Below are 17,913 nucleotides of genomic sequence, written 5' to 3'. Positions count from 1 at the left end.
AGGATTTATTTTATGGCTTTTGGGGAAATTTTTCTTGCGGGACACGGCGGATAGTCCCGAGCGGGCAAGATAGCTCCCTCTTGCCCGCTCGGGTAGCCAATCACAGCGCAGGATTTGATTCATCTTCACCGTTCACGGAGCTAACCATATAATGATATAAAATGAGAAATATTGACTATCGCCAGGTACGCATCACGATACATCATGCCTAAAGACTGGAGCTAGAGCAGGACTGGAGACTGGAGCCTACTTTGTAATTATTTGCTCGACCGCTGGTTTCTGACAACGCGGGCTCTTACGACAAGGAGATCAGCAGTCAGCAGTTTATCACAAGGAGCAGGCTCGAGCAGGCTCTAGAGAACTTTGTTATGAAGTGGGAAAGCACTACAGAATATGGAGCGCAATGGCCTATTTTGTTCTATTAAAGCTTAATCGTAACGCCTGATAAGGATGTGGATAAAACCAGAGGAAGTTCTCTTAGCCAATGCGCTTTGGTAAATACACACGACTCCGTCAGAGTGATCGATTAGAATTTTATTAACCTCAACCTTGTCACAAAGTTTGAACGTGTTTCGCCTGTATACAAAGATATTCAAAGATTTCATTCAATGTTTTTATTTGTGTAGGGTGACCGAACGAGCAAATCCTTACTTTGTACTTCAGCGAAGGAAAGGTCACGGAGGGGGCGGATTGACGTCCCTTCTGATCGGAACGTTCGATAATGTTTTAGATACGAAGGTAAGCTTAAGTGTAATTCTGTCTATAACAATTAATGACGATCACATGACTTGTATGAATAGCGGTTTGATAATCTGTGCTTTTTACTTATTGAAGTTTTGATGTTCATTTGGAGTTTATTTCCTGTTTAGCCTGCACCATTTCGCATACTTCTACAACTGCCTAGCTCTGATATAAGTTATGGTAAGTATTTGTAATTTTTAAACATTATAAGCACTGTTCAAAGTGAATCATTTATTCAAGTGATTAGTAGTTTTATTTGTTAATTAAAACAAACTTGTACATAACAGATTCTATAACATGACATTCTACCATACTACATAGCCAGGCTTAACAGTCACAACTGAAAAATGATTAGCTAATTATACTCCAAGGAAGTACAACTGAGCAGTGATTTGAAAAGTATGATGCTTCATCATATCCCTTAGTCGATTTAGCAGCCTATGTTCTACTTTACGGTACCCAATCAGAAGCTGTGTCACTGACTGATATGGCTATAATATCATGGTCACTTGGCTGAATTTGGATACAGTAAATACCAAATTGTGGTACTGTGTACTTCAGGGGCACATCAGGCTCCTTTGGTCATGCCATGGGTATTTTGACTCGACTTCTTCTCGCCGGCATGTGAACCTTGGCTCAATCAAACTCAGCATGTTTACTTCATGTATGTTTACCAAATTAGTCATCGTATTTGTGTGTGCATATTACTAAAAATGCTAGCTAATGTCCAACCAAATTTGCCATAAGTTTGGCAAAAGTAGAGATTTGAAAGTTTGCATGTCTTGCAAAGTAAAAAAGAGAGAACTCTCTGTGTTGATGATCTCTAAGGGGCACTTAGTTTAAAATGTCAGATCCTCTTAATTTACTCATGTATTTCCCTGTGCTATGTATTCTAGTGATTGCAAATGCGGCATCATTCCATGACATAGAGACAGACTGGAAATGGTTGGAAAAATATTTGTTGGAGACATTAGGTAAGTGGCAAATGCATGTAGATAAGCTAAGCTTGCACCTTTTAGAGATAAGGAGTGGTGAATGGTAGATGCAAGACTGCGAGAATGACTAGCATTTTTTTTGCAAGCGCAAGACGTTTTGACTTCTTCAGTTTTGAGACGTGTTAAATGTGAGCTCCAGTGTTTAGGTTCAGATGTCATTTATAACTCTACCAAAGAAAAACAAACAAATCAGTACTTTGAGGCTTTGAAATTCATAGCCTTTCAAAAAGTTGAGACTTAGAGACATACATAACTGGTTAAACCAATGAGACTGTGAGACCCAGGAAATTCAACGAGTTTGCTAGACCCATGGTTTTTGAAGGACCATTCACCACCTCTAGAGCATGTTATCCTAATAATTAATTAATATATATTACTAATAAGTAATAGTAATTGGACTGAGTGGAGTACAATTCAGGGAGCAATCATGCAAGTAATTTCAAAATCAGACAAGCATGAAGCGCAAGGCCTATTTGAAATTATGAGCACGATTACTCCCTGAATTGTATGACACAAGGTCCAATTACTAATTAATCATATCTATAACAAATTTTGGAATTAAAAATGTCTTTTGGGAAGTTCTTTTGAGCAAAAAAGTCTGTAGCGCTTTTCATAAGTGTTAAAAACTGTAGGAAACATTGTGAAGGAAGATTAATGTGATTAACGGGAAAATCGCATGGGTATCCAATTATAGGTATCCAATTACAAAAAGTTTAAATTGGATACCTGTAATTGGACACCCAGGTGATTGCGTGCCGATTATGTGACAAATAGGCATGCAGAGAACCAATCACGATCAAGAATTTTGTTATAGATACAATTAATTACCTAATAATAAATAATAATAATAATAATAATAACAAATATTTATACAGGATAGCCCTTCAGTGCAAGAGTACTGTTACAGTGTATCAAAGGGGTCCTGTCTAAATAACATAATATAAGGATAAAAACTAAAATAAGTTAAGAATGACTTAACTACACTATACGTAAAATTGATCTAAAGACTCCCTGAATAGTACCCTACTGCTAATTTGCTTGATTTTTAAAGGTAAAGAATTAAAAGCTGAAGTGCTAAAAAGTAAAAACTCTTAAAAGCAAAGTCAAGTTTCACTTTCGGCAGAGTAATGGTGGTCCCGCTGTTCCTCGTATTAAAATCGTGGGTTAAAAAATTAAAATAATTTTTAAAAGGACTACAAACATTGCCTTTTAGGTACCTAATAGTAATTAATGAATTAATTAATTATTAGTACAATGAACCTATATATTTTTCTAGCAATTCTTTTAGAATCTCCAGAAGTGATTTTTTTCCTAATTGTACTTTCAAATTTTGAAGTTCATGTATATGTTATAACCATTTTTCTTCACCAGGGTTGGTTAATTTTGTTTAATATTTGCACCACAGAGACCATTGAAAGTGAAGATGATATCAGAGAATTTGTAAAAGCAAAGATTGAGAGTCTTGTGGCCAATGTCGTAGCAGATCAAGATATGGTTGCTGAAACAGAAACCAACAGATTCAAGTCGGCAACAACAAGATTTCACAGGATCTTTAACATTCCAGTGGATGAAAAACTTGTAAATTGTAAGTTATGTGTACTTTATATTCAAGTTTTCAAGCTTCCCTTTGGGCAAGCTAAAACTCTGATTTACTAGCCTGAAAGTCATTTTCACCTGCTTCAGCATGTGAAGATAGTGGTGTCCAATACCCCAGGTCTAGTGGATTTTGCAGTTACGCTAGCGGCTCCTGTCAGTCAGTTGCCCTTCAGGCAAGTGAAGTTTTTGGGAAAATTATAGTGGAAATTCAGACAAGAGCAGTACAATGTACTTGAAGAGACAAAATTTCAAGGTTTCAGTGACAATGACATTGGTCTTGTCAGATGTTCGTTCTTTCATACAACTTGACTGGTTTGTGTGACTATCCAAGTCACCATATTTGACGTAAAGTAACACTTTACATTATGCACAAGAGACGGGTTTAAATTCCTTGTACCTCTCAAAAAAGTATGGTTGACTGGTTGTCTGTGTTATTAATGTGTCAAGGGCATTGTGGCCTGACACAGCTGGACGAATGAACATGCAGTGAGATCTTGCTTTGCCATGTTTTAAGTTAGCATATGTTATTGTATTCATGTAACATCCTTCACAGCTCACTATAATTTTAAATTTTATTCCAGATTACTCCTGTAGTTACTGGAAAGGAAGAGTTCCCCGTCAAGGCTGGTTGTATTTATCAGTTAACTATATGTGTTTCTACTCATTTTTGATGGGAAAAGAGGCACGGCTTGTCATCAGATGGCTTGATGTAGTGGTATGTATTGATCAACAGAAAATCTTTACTTTACATGTACATGAATAAACTCTTTGCAATGAATGTTATTTTTGAAATTAACCTTCTATACCCTTTTTGAACAACCAATGTAATGAATAGCCAAGGATGGATAATTTAAATACAACAGAACCACAATACCATGAGGGTCATCAGTGCCCTCAGCTCCTCCCCACTCCTAAAACATAAAATAAACAATATAAAGCAAAAATGAAATAAAAGCAGATAGAATGCTCAAGGGGGTAACCTGTGATGGACTAGTTTGATGGACTGTTTCTCCTCAGTACTTGCTTCTATCAGGATCTATAGATAGACACCACAAAATTATGTGCTAGGGTTTAACTCTGTGATAATTGGCATCTCATCATCCAGTGAGTAGTAGAAATATCCAAGTTGATTCACGCTGTAGAAACCAGGATAAGTTCTAGTAGTGTGGTGAAGTTTGGCCTGATCCATGTGCACTTTGCCTTTTGTTATGCTATCAACCAAATGCTCCCAGTTAACTTGCCAGAATCAGGAGGAATCAGGAATCTCCGTCAATAGTTGTAGAGTCTGTTGACATTATTTGGTAACTTAAGAAACAGTGAGTGACACAATTTTGATGCTGCGTGTTTATTGAATGTCTTTTTAGTCTCTTGAGAGGAGTAGCAGTGTCTTGTTTACTGATGGAGTCAAGGTTACAACAAGAGAAGGAGAGGTGAGTGGAACTTATTCTCTCAGGTTTTCAGGACATGATTCAACCTTAACCAGTGGACTGTTGGTAAAACCCAGATTTGATCTGAGGTAACATTAAATCTGCCCTCAGTTGCAGTCATACTAATGAACTACTAAACCACTTGTTGGTGTCTGTTTCTATTTCAGTTCAGCTTCTCTCTGTTGCTTCACATAACAGAAACTTTTGGTCTCATGGAGCAGCTTGCAAACCTGGCCATGCGACAGTAAGAATTGTTCTTATTTAATAGTGTGATTTGGTGATCAACTCACTTATGAATAACGCTGGACATCAAACTTGTTGTTGTCAAACATAAACAAAAACACTTATTAATAAACAATTCCTACGTGCATTTCTAATGTTTGTTTTCTTTAATGATGCAAATTATATCCAAGCTTGACAACAAATAATCAAGTTTAATGCTAAAATTATCAGTAGAAATATCACAGGTATAACTATCAGTAGCTATAGGCTTTTACATGCATTATGGGCTGATCAATCATGTTGGATACTCAAACTGTAGATTAAACCTTGACCTCTTTCAACCTGATTGATTAATATGTAATTAAATTGATGTGTAGTTTCAGCTGGGATAATATCCGTACCCACCCCACAAGGTTAACTGGAAATTCTGAGGGGTTGGGGGGTGTCTCAAAGACCATAACTTTTACAAGAAAATGTAAAACAACTGGAATTTCCAGGGAGCTCAAGTCCAGTAACCCTCATGAAACTAGTTGGTTGTCCTCCTTGGCTCGCCAATTTTCCTGTGTTTTTGTTACAGTCTTAAGCCATTGTCGGGTTTGGCTCAAGATCAGTTCATGCATCACTTAGTTCCTTGCTCATGAGTTACAATGTTGTTATTGTTTTATTTCATCCAGGCTATTGTCAGAAGAAGGCTATGAACAAGATAAAACATTGCCTTTGTTGACAAAGTGAGTCAATCAATCAATCAATACCTTTATTAAAGTGTCAAAACTATCTGGGCAGGGGTAAAGATCCTCTACTAATTGAGGATGCTGTTGGTGACAGAGCCTGTCTACACCCAGAGCTTGATCCTAGATTGCTCAATCTAAAGTCCATTACAGTAATCATTAGACCACTGTAGTAAAGTTCTAAGTCACTTCATGCTATTGAAACGGAAGCTTCAATCATATAAGTGCCAGCATGGATGAACTATCAAGTTTTAGTATATACCTGGCTCTGTGAATGAGCAAGATGAACTAAAACCTATGCTGTGATTGGCTACCCGAATGGGAAAGATGGCACTATCCTGCCCACTCAGGACTGTCCGCTGTGTACCACAAGAAAATTTTCCTGAAAGGCATACAGTAAATCCTTTATTGGCCAAGCTTGTGTGATCAAGATGGGAGGATAATGGCCTCATTCTTTTCTGCGGGTTTATGGACCTTGACTCTCATAACAGGGAAAAAAAGAACTTGGCCAATATCTGACCATTTTGACCTCACAGTTGGTCAAATATAATCCATATATCCTCTGATTTGGACTTACCTTCAGACTTCAGGATAATATACTTGATACATGCATTAATGCTACCTGATAAGAAATTCTCCATTGTTGTTAACTTATACTATAAGTAAAAATGAGGTGTTTGCTTGAAATCATAGAAACAGAGGCAAGCAAGTGAAGAAGGTCCCATCACTGAAGAGAGACTTGGATGCTCGAGCTCAGAGTGAATTCTACAGGTTAGGTGGCTTATAAACCTACATGTTACCTACCTTATTCTATTTAAAAAGCAGATTGTTGCAGAAGGAGAGAATCAAATTATGTCACATTGATTCATGTCAAGTTTCTCTCAGTTAAGAGTATTAAGGCAGTCTGACTTATAAATCCAGGAATAAACTGACTTACTATGTATTTGCTAATAACGATTTAGTAGATCCACTCACCATGGGAGGTTTTAAACATAAAAGTGTTATCTTGACCTGGCATGTTTTTTAAAGACTCATGCTGACTGTTTATCCTTTGATCAGAGCTGACCGCCTGGTATATAAACTTGTGAGTTGTATGCCTGTTGTATCTACCAGAGAATGTTTTCTTATTAATTTCAAGACCCCACATGGAATTTGAGACACCTTTTGTCACTTATGTGACATGTCTTCTGTGTAAATGCTTCATCTTTACAAGTCAGTCCTAAACATTTAACTGAGAGTGTTACCTCAGAAGGAGTGCTGGGCTAAAATTTGGCTACCTGGACCATGTTATGTGTACCAATTGAGGATGCTAGTATTTTGCTATCCAATTTGAAACAAAAATTGCCACTGTTTCATGTAATGCACGCACTAATTCCCTGATTGTGAATTAGCTATAATTTTACCGTAACTATACATTTTACCCTCAGAAACCTGTTTCGCTTGCCAGTAGAAGAGAAACTTGATGGCCATTGTGAATGCACCTTGTGGAGTCCTCATGAAAAAGCCCATGAATGGGGAACACTGTACTGTTCTCCAAATTACCTTTGCTTTAGCAGTAAGGTGAGAGAGAGTATCCGTTCATTGCAGTAATTTAGCATGGATGGTCAAAATATTACAGTGCGATCCACAAAACCATGTGGGTTTTATTTATCACTGTCCTGATGGACAAATAACATTTTAATTTACAATGCTAACTCATTTAGATGTCCCCAATTACCAGCTGTGCTACATCGTATTGACACATAAATAAAGTTATTATAACTATTACTATTGGCTTTGCATTTAGAAATAGTGTACAGAAAGGCTTAAACTGGGCTAACTTACGATGTTTACCAAGATGTTCGAAAATCTAGCGCCGAGTTCTCCAACAGCCGAAGAGCTAAGCAGCTGTCAGTACTTAATTCTGGCCTAATTCTTCAGCATAATCTTATATAGTAGGGTTGATGTAGAAAAGCAGCATTCCTAGGCATGTGCAAGCAAACAAGTCCATTTGTCAAAAGCAAAAGAGCAACACAAAAGTCACATTTACTCCTCTTTCTTCCCATATCATTCTACTTATAGATGTAAAGTCTTGTCATCGTTTTTTCAGGTTAGACAGCTGTTATCGGTGGTGATTCCAATGCGGGAAATTACTCTTGTAGAAAAAGTGGAAACTTCAGCTATAATACCAAATGCAGTTCACATCACAGCCAAATCAAAGGTGAGTGTCTGCTTGTGTCACAAGCATTACACCTGTAAGTGTGTAGGTTTATTGATCTGAAAAATGGGCACCAAAACACTCCACCTTCCTAAAGATGTCTATTGTATGCCACCGTAGAAAAATTTAATGACTAGACCGCTACAAGCATCAATGGTATGCATGTAGTTATGTATCAAGGGGGCAGATCTGAGTGTCCTTATGACAGACGTAGCCTTATAACTTTTAGAGGAAGAGACGATATGAATCCTGGTTTCTCTGTGACTGATAGCGTAACTGTCCATAATATGGAAAGGAGAGAGTGGGAGGCGCAGTGGCTTCTCTGGTTAGTGCATTCGTCTCCAGAGCGAGTGGTCTAGGTTCAATCCCTGGCCAGAGACATTGTGTTGTGTTCTTGGGCAAGACACTTTACTCTCACAGTGCCTCTCCACCCAGGTGTATAAATGAGTACCAGCAAATTAAATGCTGGGGGTAACCCTGTGATGGACTAGCATCCCATCCAGTGAGGATTAGAGGTATGCCTAGTCACTTCATGCTTCAGATAAGATACCGGGATGAGCTCTGGCCTGATGGACCCCTTGGCTTGTACAGTATGTGGACTTTCTGTAAGGAGAGACTTAACTGTATGACTTGAAATCATATGTCTGATCCTTACAAATCCTGCAAAGCCTTCAATTTTTCAATTCAATTCAATTTAATTTTAATTTAAACTCTCACAAACATTAATTTTACATAGGAGTCATAAAAAAAATAGAAAACAGAGTTTATTTCTAATCCTCTTGCCAGAGTGGAAAAGTGAAACACACACATGTAGCTCTTTGTTTTCTGTTTGTTAGGCCAGCTTTCTGTTTGCCTCTCTACGAGACCGTGACTACTTAACAAGACTTATATCTGACTTCCTGGCAAAAACTCCTGAGCCAAAGTGAGTTGAACTTTGAGATTCTTCAAGTTTTCAGGTGGTGTAAAGTACTTATTTTTGCAGTAAAAACATGGAGTCCAACATTAAGATTTTCCAGATTTATATCTTGTGTTTCTGGTTGGAATTAATTTTTACTTAGATCAAATGACAAAGGGGGATGGATGTTCAGTACCAGCCCTAACACAAAGAAACCAACATTCCAGCCTCCACTTACCACAGTGTTCTCAAGCACCCCTGCTGATCACATCAATGCTAAGGAGACTGTCAAAGAGCATTTGTGGCGACTGCATTTTGCTGAGTATGGAAGGTAAGATAAGCATAGGCTTTGTAATCAGCTGTCAACTGAGCTAATTGGGTAGCAGAAAACATTGGAAAGGTGTCCAGTTAATGGGAGGTTAAAAATGTAGTGGTTGGTTGTGGCTAGGACCAATGATGACTCACATAGAATGGGTCTCCACTTACAGGTAAACAAAAATGTTGTTTTTGTATGTGATTGGGACCATGGCTAGGTGTCCACTTAGCAGAGTTGTCCACCTACATGTACAGTAGGTGTCCATAAGCAGGGTGATGAGTGTCATCTGTATTTAACTTGTGGTTCTTGTTTTTGCATCTCCTAGGGGCGTTTGTATGTATCGTACTGTCAAGACTCATGATCTGATACTCAAAGGAGTCCCTGATAGTTTGAGAGCAGAAGTGTGGCTCATATTCTCTGGTGCTGTTAATCAGGTGACTAGCCCAACAGATATAGACAAGACATAATGTGAATTTCTTCAGAATATTTACCTTTTTTAAAGTCCTTCCATGCTTGACACATGTAATGTAAACAAACATAATTTAATGAAGATGTGGAATTAAACCAATTTTCTTGGTCTATCATTAGTACTGTATCAGTAATTTTGACTCCCAAAAAGTCATAGATAGATCCCACTATACAGTTAAGGTTTCATCTTGGCCCTGCTATGAAAACATATTAGAAAAAACAAACTTTGTGTAGCCAGACATGCATTTATTTCCCAGTACCAAGTCTTGTCCACGAAGAAAACAGCTTACAGCTAAGTGTGTGCTTTTGCTTGTGAGCAATGATTACGAAATTGTGAATCCAGTCAGTGAGCCACTGTACACATAAGAGGTCAACATTTTCTAAATTGAGGTTTAATCTGCAGTTTGTTGAAACACTCTGATTAAGTTTTGAATTTATAATGACATCAGAGTTGATTTTATTCTAACAGATTCAGACTCATCCTGGTTACTATGCAACACTTGTCAATCAGTGTGAAGGAAAAATCACCTTGGCAACGGAGGAAATTGAGAGGGACCTTCATAGGTGAGTTCTACATGTATTATAATAATAATAATAATAATAATAATAATAATAATAATAATAATAATAATAATAATAATAATAATGGCATTTCAGGCAGTATATCCACAGGGTGGCTCTTCGCCTGCCCGATGCTAACTAAATTTACAATTGTAAAAAGGTTAAAAGATATCTAAAAAAAATTTATATCTATATGTAAACGAGATAAAACGAGATAAAATTTATATCTATATGTAAACGAGATAATTATCACAAGGAGCAATGAGTGATACATTTTTGAAGTCTGCCTCATGATCAGTGCTTTGTGTTAAGTTTTATTTGAGCTGTACGATGTCAAGGTCCAGTTTGGTTTTTTCCATGCAAAATGAAAAAAAAATACTTCCTCTATGAACTTGAAACGTTAAGCATAATTTGCTTCCCCACCCCTTAGGACTAAAAATGTAGAGAAGGTGGTAAAGAGGCATGTGATGTGATTTTTTCATGATTTTGTTAGTCTCAGTCAGTGATTTTGATTTGATGTTTGGCCATTCTGTTGTAACAGGTCGCTTCCTGAACACCCTGCCTTTCAGTCTGAAGTAGGGATAGCCGCTCTACGAAGGGTGCTGACATCTTACGCCTGGAGGAATCCCAGCATAGGTTTGTGTTGCGGTAACATTATTTTGGCCCCTGGCCTTAACATTAACTCCTGGAATTCTTGGTGGCTTAGGACGAAATAAGGTGGCCTTTAATTTGCTCTAGTCTGACAAAGGAAAAATACCTTCTGTACTTTGATAAACGTTTCAACACTGTCGAAGCAGGGTAAAATCTGTAAGAGAAACATGTTTTTTTTGTGCATGCACTCTCCTTCTAGCACTTCACATACAACAGTCTATTGATTCCGATTGACCGCAGCTCTACCCTTGAAGAGACTGTGCCTCACAGGTCAGTTACCAGCAATGGTAGGTTAATGGTAGGTGGTAGGTGAGGTTAAACTAACTTCTATATCCCAATGCCTGGTCTAAGACTGGTGATAGTCTTAAACCTTAGTGAGGTCTCCTCCATCCAGTGGCCACTCAATTAGATACTGACGATCACTGCCTAAAAAGGTTTAATTTTATTTTTGTATGGCTATTTAAACAATCCTGTTTGTTGTGTATTCGATAGGGTATTGTCAAGCTATGAACATTGTTGCCTCAGTACTGTTGTTGTACTGCACTGAAGAGGAAGCCTTCTGGTTGTTAGTGGCGGTCTGTGAACGTCTCTTACCAGATTATTACAATACAAGAGTGGTTGGAGCGCTTGTTGATCAGGGTAAGTGCCTCTGTTTGTACTTCATTACCGTACGTAGTTTTTAATCCTAAAACATTTTAATCACTTTCTTTATGATATCAATATGTATCTGTGACAGAATTAAGAGAGGGACCGAGGAACTCTTCCCCTAAAACTATTATATCCATTGACTGAAAATTTCATCATACCCCCCCCCCCACCCACCCACCCACCCACCATCCGTCCTTTGGCCCTCTTCACGTCACTACCTTTTGGACCACCCACTTCCTTTTGGACACCTTTGGATCTACTAATGCGTAATCAGTGGAGCCCTTTAAGGCGGGGGTACACATGAATTTAAGTGAAATTTTAGGAAGTTTAAAGAGGGATAAAAAGGGGTTTGGAACACCACCAGACAGTTGATTGCCCCCAAAATGGCTCCCCGGGTTGGTGGGCAACTGTTTGGTGTACGTCTACCAATTTCTAACTTCAAATTCTAATTTTAAAACAACATCAAATCTTCAAAATTTCATATTTCCATAAATTTTACTAATCCTTTGAGAAAAACTGTTTATCCCCAAATATACCCAAAAATCACCAAAAAATTTGCAAAACAGCCCAACATGTGGCTATGTGAAATGAGCAGAGAGATTTTTCACTGCTTGAAACGTGAACGAGATATTTGCATTCAAACCATAATACCCAGCAAAAATATGGCCTTCATGTTAACCCCCGCCTTAAGGAAAATCCTTCTTGTAATATACGATTTTAATCGACCGTGTTTTGCCACGCTGTGTTAGCCATAGGTTTGAGTTCCACCGCTCTCTCGCGTCCGGCCGCGTTCCTTCCCTCTTTTCGGGGAAAGAGCACGGGCTCATGTCCCGAAACAGCGGCTGATAATAGAGCCTGTGTTAGCCATGCAGAGCTTAAGAGTTTTCCAGATTATATCATAAATCTTGCCGCAAACGAATGACTATAAACTTGACTAAAATTAAACAAATCTAATGTCTCTTGGAATGAAAGTGGATCCTATTTTAAGGTTGTTACTTTATATGAACAAAGTTTTTGTAATAAATATGAAATTATAGTAGAACAGCTATTAAAGCATTACAGGATATCGATATAGTGTAGTTGAAATTAGGCTATTGTAGTTTTGGTGGTGATGTTTTTTTTCTCCTTAAGAAAGCGCTTTTGATGGAAACATTAGTTTCTTGAACCTTTCTTTTTTCACTTGTCCTGTTTTAGGTGTTTTTGAGGACCTTACTCGTGATCACTTACCTGAGCTCTATGATCACCTGATGGAACTTGGAATACTTAACATGATATCATTGTCCTGGTTTTTAACTCTCTTCCTCAGGTAATTGCACGTCTGCCGTGTTATACTCTTGTATTATACGCCTGAAAATATTATTTCTTGGTATAGAATGTTTATAAATTGCAATTTTTGGTCCCTGTCATACAGGATTATTATTTTCCAAACTTGTCAATAATTCATTAAGTTTTTCAAAAAGGAGATATTAAACGTCACCGTTATTTCTCTCCTTTTCTCCTCAGTTTTAGCTTCAATTGAGAAGATATATCAAGAACGTGTCACAGTGTTTCATCAAATTTCCAAACACCTCAAGGGCTTGTCCAACTTACTGTGCTTACTTACGCGTCGTATTTTCAACCCTCTTCTCCGTATTTAAAAAAAAAATTACGAAACACTTTGTCGTGTTTTTGATATTTTGCGTGAAACTTGGTCAGACACCACAGTTAACAATACAGATCAGTGTATTTCCAGTTGTGTTTGACATTAATTTTGTTTCATTTTGTTTAATTTTAGCTTATATCTGCCAATGTTTAATGTTAACACTTGTTCCTGTTTTTCTTTATGACAGTGTGATGCCGTTTTCTAGTGCTGTCAGCATCATAGATTGTTTTTTCTACGATGGTGCAAAGGTAAAAACGAAGAGCACTATGTATAGATATATACATTTTTTTATTTAAACAATATTCATTGTAGACATGTGTTATAACAGCATCATATAAACTAAGTATTAAGGCCGGTTATCGAGTCAGGATCTTCACTTGGGTAACCTGTCAAATTCACTTAACCTTTGATTATAGCGATGAGGGCATACAAGCTTCCTCGTCGCGGGTTCTTGGGTCGCTTGAAATAATGAAACGGGGTGAGGTCCTAGTCGGTCGCTTCGTGTTCTGAAATCACCATGTTGGCTGTTGGGTTTTGCCCTGTGAGTACACTAGACTTGTGATCTACCGATAGGTTGATCCCATTTGATCTTCCCATAAGGGAGTGCCTGGCAAGCAGCGTCAAAGCTTAACATTTTGTTAGGTCCCCCAAAGGAAAGGCTTTGTGGTGTCAGTTTTGCCCGGAGGTATGAATTCTGATCCTCATGTAACATCTTTTTCAGGTGCTGTTTCAGATTGCTTTGGCCACGCTCGATGCCAACAGGAACAAACTTTTAGCTGTTCAAGATGATGGCGAGGCAATGACCGTATTAGGAAACTACCTGGAGCACGTGACTAACAGAGATGCAACCATGCTATCTAGTAGCCAAGGAGTTAACAACAGAAGCCAGAGCACGGTTGATGTGGCAAATCTCATCCTGGAATCATACCAGAAATTTGGCTTCATCACGGCGGAGACAATTGACTCCATGAGAAATGCGCAGAGACTAAAAGTTGTCCAGGTACGGCAGCGCATCTTGGTTTGAAAAAGCACTCGGTTTATCATGATCATGGGACTGCAACGAAAGAATTCCTAATTGCCAGTGAGAGTCAAACTCAAGACCTGCCATACTTTCGTCAGATGCTCTAACCACTGAGTTACAGAAAGATTAGGTTTATAGATATGCTCGAGTCCTAGCCGCTGTTCGGGAAAATGAGCCCGGACCCTCGGGAACCGGACGCGAGAGAGTGACGGAAATTGAGCCTAGTTCATGGGTGGCATACGTTGTGCATCTGCTAAACTCAGTTTTTGTCGAAAATGTCATGTCTGGCGATAACGGCAAAGATCGTAAAATTTTACCTTACTGTTTTGTAGAAAACTGTGGCAAGTTGTTCAATGTGCGCATGTAAGTGAAAAGCAAATGTTTCATCAGTGATGTTTTTTTTTTGACTGACAAGGGACTGGAGGATAGCGTGAGGAGGAATGCTGTGAGATCCATAGGAGTAGAAGCCTGTCTGTTTGATCAGAAAGAGCTAGAGCAGTTATATGCTGTATTCAAGGTATGTCCTTGGAATGTAAACTTGTATTTAATGCATGATAAAGAAGACTTCTTTACTACAGGTTAAGGTAATAAAGAGTTGCTGTTGTGTGTAAACACGATATGCCTACCTAAGGTGTTCTTTTGAAAAACGGACTAAAAGTAACTTTGACATATTTTAATCAATTTCCCGCGGCTGTTAATCTTCCTTTCATCTTCATACTTGTGCCTTTTGTTCACTAGGAAGGACATATTTTAACTCGTAACCATGGCAACCCAGACATCAAGGATACTCCGCCTCAGTTTCCTCTCGTACAGAACCAGTGTATTGACTACGAGAGGTTCAAGCCTCTCTTTGAATTCCTTACAAACTGGGGGACTGGGGAGATTGGGCCCACCTTGGCCGAAAGGGCATTCAAGGTTAGTGAGTAGTATATTATGACTGTAAAGCCCTATCAACTTTGTAAACAAGCAAATCTACGAGCTAATTTGCCGAGTGTAATGTCTTCCTCGCTCACACGATTCAACAATATGACGTATAGGTTATCGATGATGACGAAGACGGCCTGATTACCTTCCGCGAGTTTGCGCGAGGCCTGGGCATCATTTGCAAGGGTGAACTCCAAGATCGCATGCAGTTTATGTATCGGATGCACGTGCCTCCAGCCCTGTGTGACGAGGCGGCAGAAGAGCTCAGTGATGAGGAGTCCGTAGACAGCTGCGTGGAGCTGACAGAGAGTGGAAGCATAGAGGTCTCGGCGTCACAGGCACGTGATCAGGGGCAGTCACGTGATCAGGTAGCCGTGTGCATATCACCAAGAACTAACGAAGGAGAGACGACGAGAACGGATGAAGACAATGTTAAGAGGGTTACGGCCTCGGAGATTCCGCCCATGAGTCAGGTAATGCTAAACCACTAATGCAAACCTAACCTGCTGAAATAACCTTGCAGGCGACCTTTTTATTGATTTACTTGCTTTAATCACACCTGAAAAAGAAGAAAGCTGTGCAAATCAATTTAGGACGATTACATACTTCCCTTCTCAGATATTCACTCACTAGCCAGAGTTGATTTGTTTGCCACAAAAGTGCGTCCTTTTGAAGTATAATTTCATTTGTAGGGACATTTTATTCAGTTGTGGAAGACAATGTACTCGGTGTTCCGGGAACTGCCAAATGAACAGGAGATGTACCAAGCCATCGCCTCAGTAGGAAACATGCTTCTAAAGCTGGGTGAATTCGGAGGAGAGTTGGACACTAATGTAGAAATTACGACTGGTCAGCAGTCAAAGGGCGTCGACTTGGACCAGTTCATGGACCCACTTCATGTAGCTGAACTTGAGTCGTCTTCGGCTAGTACTGTAGATTTGTTAACTGGGCCCAGTGAGGTAACCGTCACGTCTGAGCTTGAATCGTCGACGCTAATGAAGGAAGCACTGATGGACGCTGCGAGGAGCAGTGAATCTTCTCTCAGTAGTCCCGTAAGGAGCTCGACAGGAGACGATTTTGTTCTCGTGGGGAGTGATGAGGGGTTTAGCACACCAGAACCAGTGGTGTGTGAGACCAACACACAGGATACCTTAGATAAAGTTTATAATAAATTGAGTCTCGGGGATCCTCTGGTTGCCGCTGAAAGTAAAACCGTCGATCAAAAGGATTACAATTCACGCTTACTAGTTGTCAAACAAGGCCAACAACCTTCAGAAGGTCTTAACAAACGCAACAGCCAATCAAACGAAGGCCCTTCATCCGGGACATTCCATACAACCCAATCGCACGTTAGACATTCATCCGGGTCATCAGATATTGACCAATCAAATGACAGACTTCCATCGAGGGCGTTAGATACCGACCAATCAAACGAAAGACCTTCATCTGGTGCTCTAGACCTTGATTGGTCAATTTGTTTTGAACAGTTTCTGGCGTCCATGTCAACTGAACCTTACCTGGTTCACTACTTCGACGAGACTGTTGACGTCATTCAGCGTCTGAAGAAAATGAAAACAGAAGGCATTGGAAGCTTCAGAAATGCGTCAAGGACAAATTTGAATTCTGCCGAGTAGATAGCCTTGTAAAGTGCACCAGCAATGATATTGATAAATGCACAGTTTGTCTTAAGATATTGAAGTGAATTGCTGAACGTTAACTCAGATTCTTCCAACTAGTGCTATGTGAAATGTACTAAGACCTTCAACGAGAATCATTGTGTTGACATCTTGGCTTTAAGGGTAAAATAGCATGCATTCAGTGCCTGGTTGTTGAAAAAGTGGACAGCCATATCCAGAGGCGCCATGCACCTCTCAGAGGGCTTAACAGGACTGGCTGGGAAAACAATAGACCTAACAACGAACACAATGAAACAGGAAGCGAATGAAACAATAGGCTCTGATGAGGTGTGTGGGTTCTGCATATCCAGAGGTAAATTAGATAAAATTATTTTGTTCATTTTATTGTACAGTTAATTTTTTTTCTCGACAAGGATTTGTCATCTGCGTAAACCTATCTGCACGTTGAGACAGGTCAAATGTGTAGAAACTAGCTTGTTTTTATGGGTAGCATGTTAGGGCATGGGTAGCGGGGCTCAAATCATATTTGTTTTCATTCGCGGGTTAAGTAAATGTTATTAGACTCGATTACCAGCTGCTTTTCGGGTAAAGGAGCCCTCGCTTCTGGAACCGGTCTCGAGAGAGCAGCGGAAATCTAGTTTATATAAGCGGCTGGTTTCCGGAAGTCGTTCCATCTCAGCCCAGTGCTCGGGCGTTCTCTTCAGGTACTATCCAGTGACGACTATAGATTCCAGTCTCTCTTCAGCCGAGAACGCCTGGAACCTGGGACCAAAGAGTTGAAATGACCATAACGAAACAAATAAGGTAACTTTTCAGAAATGTTATACGTTCTTTCTTAAGACAGATTTCGAACGTAGAACTTATACTTTGTTTTACGTTCAAAAAATTTCCTTGAACTTCTTAAGTACTCAAAGTGAAGATGGAACGTGTCAACGACTTATAGCAAGTTGAACTTTGTTGAATTATAAAGAGTGAAATGGATAGAGATATAGATACATTGTAATTTATAATCACTGTACAAAGTAAATGGGAAAACATGTAGGACGAGAGAGAGGTCTTCAAATTATAAGTTAAATATTATTTTCATCTGCGGTTTATTTCCACTTATGGTTGCTTCAGTTATATTTTTAAAAGGGTTTGTTTTTTAAAGGGTGGATTCAATAGGTTGAATTGAACTTTATTGATCTGTAATTGAAGAATAAAACTTTAAAGACTTACGCTTTGGATTGTATGGCTGTTTTTAT

The 17,913-nt window shown here is 39.0% G+C and overlaps 1 protein-coding gene across 1 annotated transcript; it reads left to right on the top strand.

Moving 5' to 3' along the window:
- Positions 1–317: 317 nt before the first annotated feature.
- Positions 318–17,886, top strand: LOC110040304 (TBC1 domain family member 9-like). Its single transcript, XM_089276625.1, has 25 exons — positions 318–494; positions 627–738; positions 870–921; positions 1,638–1,715; positions 3,142–3,321; positions 3,914–4,047; positions 4,697–4,762; positions 4,927–5,003; positions 5,656–5,709; positions 6,403–6,480; positions 7,137–7,269; positions 7,799–7,909; positions 8,743–8,828; positions 8,965–9,132; positions 9,443–9,551; positions 10,055–10,149; positions 10,688–10,782; positions 11,290–11,436; positions 12,640–12,751; positions 13,275–13,335; positions 13,809–14,087; positions 14,524–14,625; positions 14,847–15,023; positions 15,146–15,505; positions 15,725–17,886. Exons 1-25 carry the CDS (start codon positions 451–453, stop codon positions 16,664–16,666), a joined length of 3,852 nt encoding a protein of 1,283 aa, XP_089132751.1. The 5' UTR covers positions 318–450; the 3' UTR covers positions 16,667–17,886.
- The last annotated feature ends 27 nt before the right edge of the window (positions 17,887–17,913 follow it).

The sequence above is a fragment of the Orbicella faveolata genome, unplaced genomic scaffold (assembly GCF_042242905.1).
Source record: "Orbicella faveolata isolate gen_17 unplaced genomic scaffold, um_ofav_v1 contig_46, whole genome shotgun sequence".
In the NCBI taxonomy this organism is placed as follows: Eukaryota; Metazoa; Cnidaria; class Anthozoa; order Scleractinia; family Merulinidae; genus Orbicella; species Orbicella faveolata.
The sequence above is the reverse complement of the archived record's forward strand: the minus strand, read 5'-3'. Positions and strand labels throughout refer to the sequence as shown.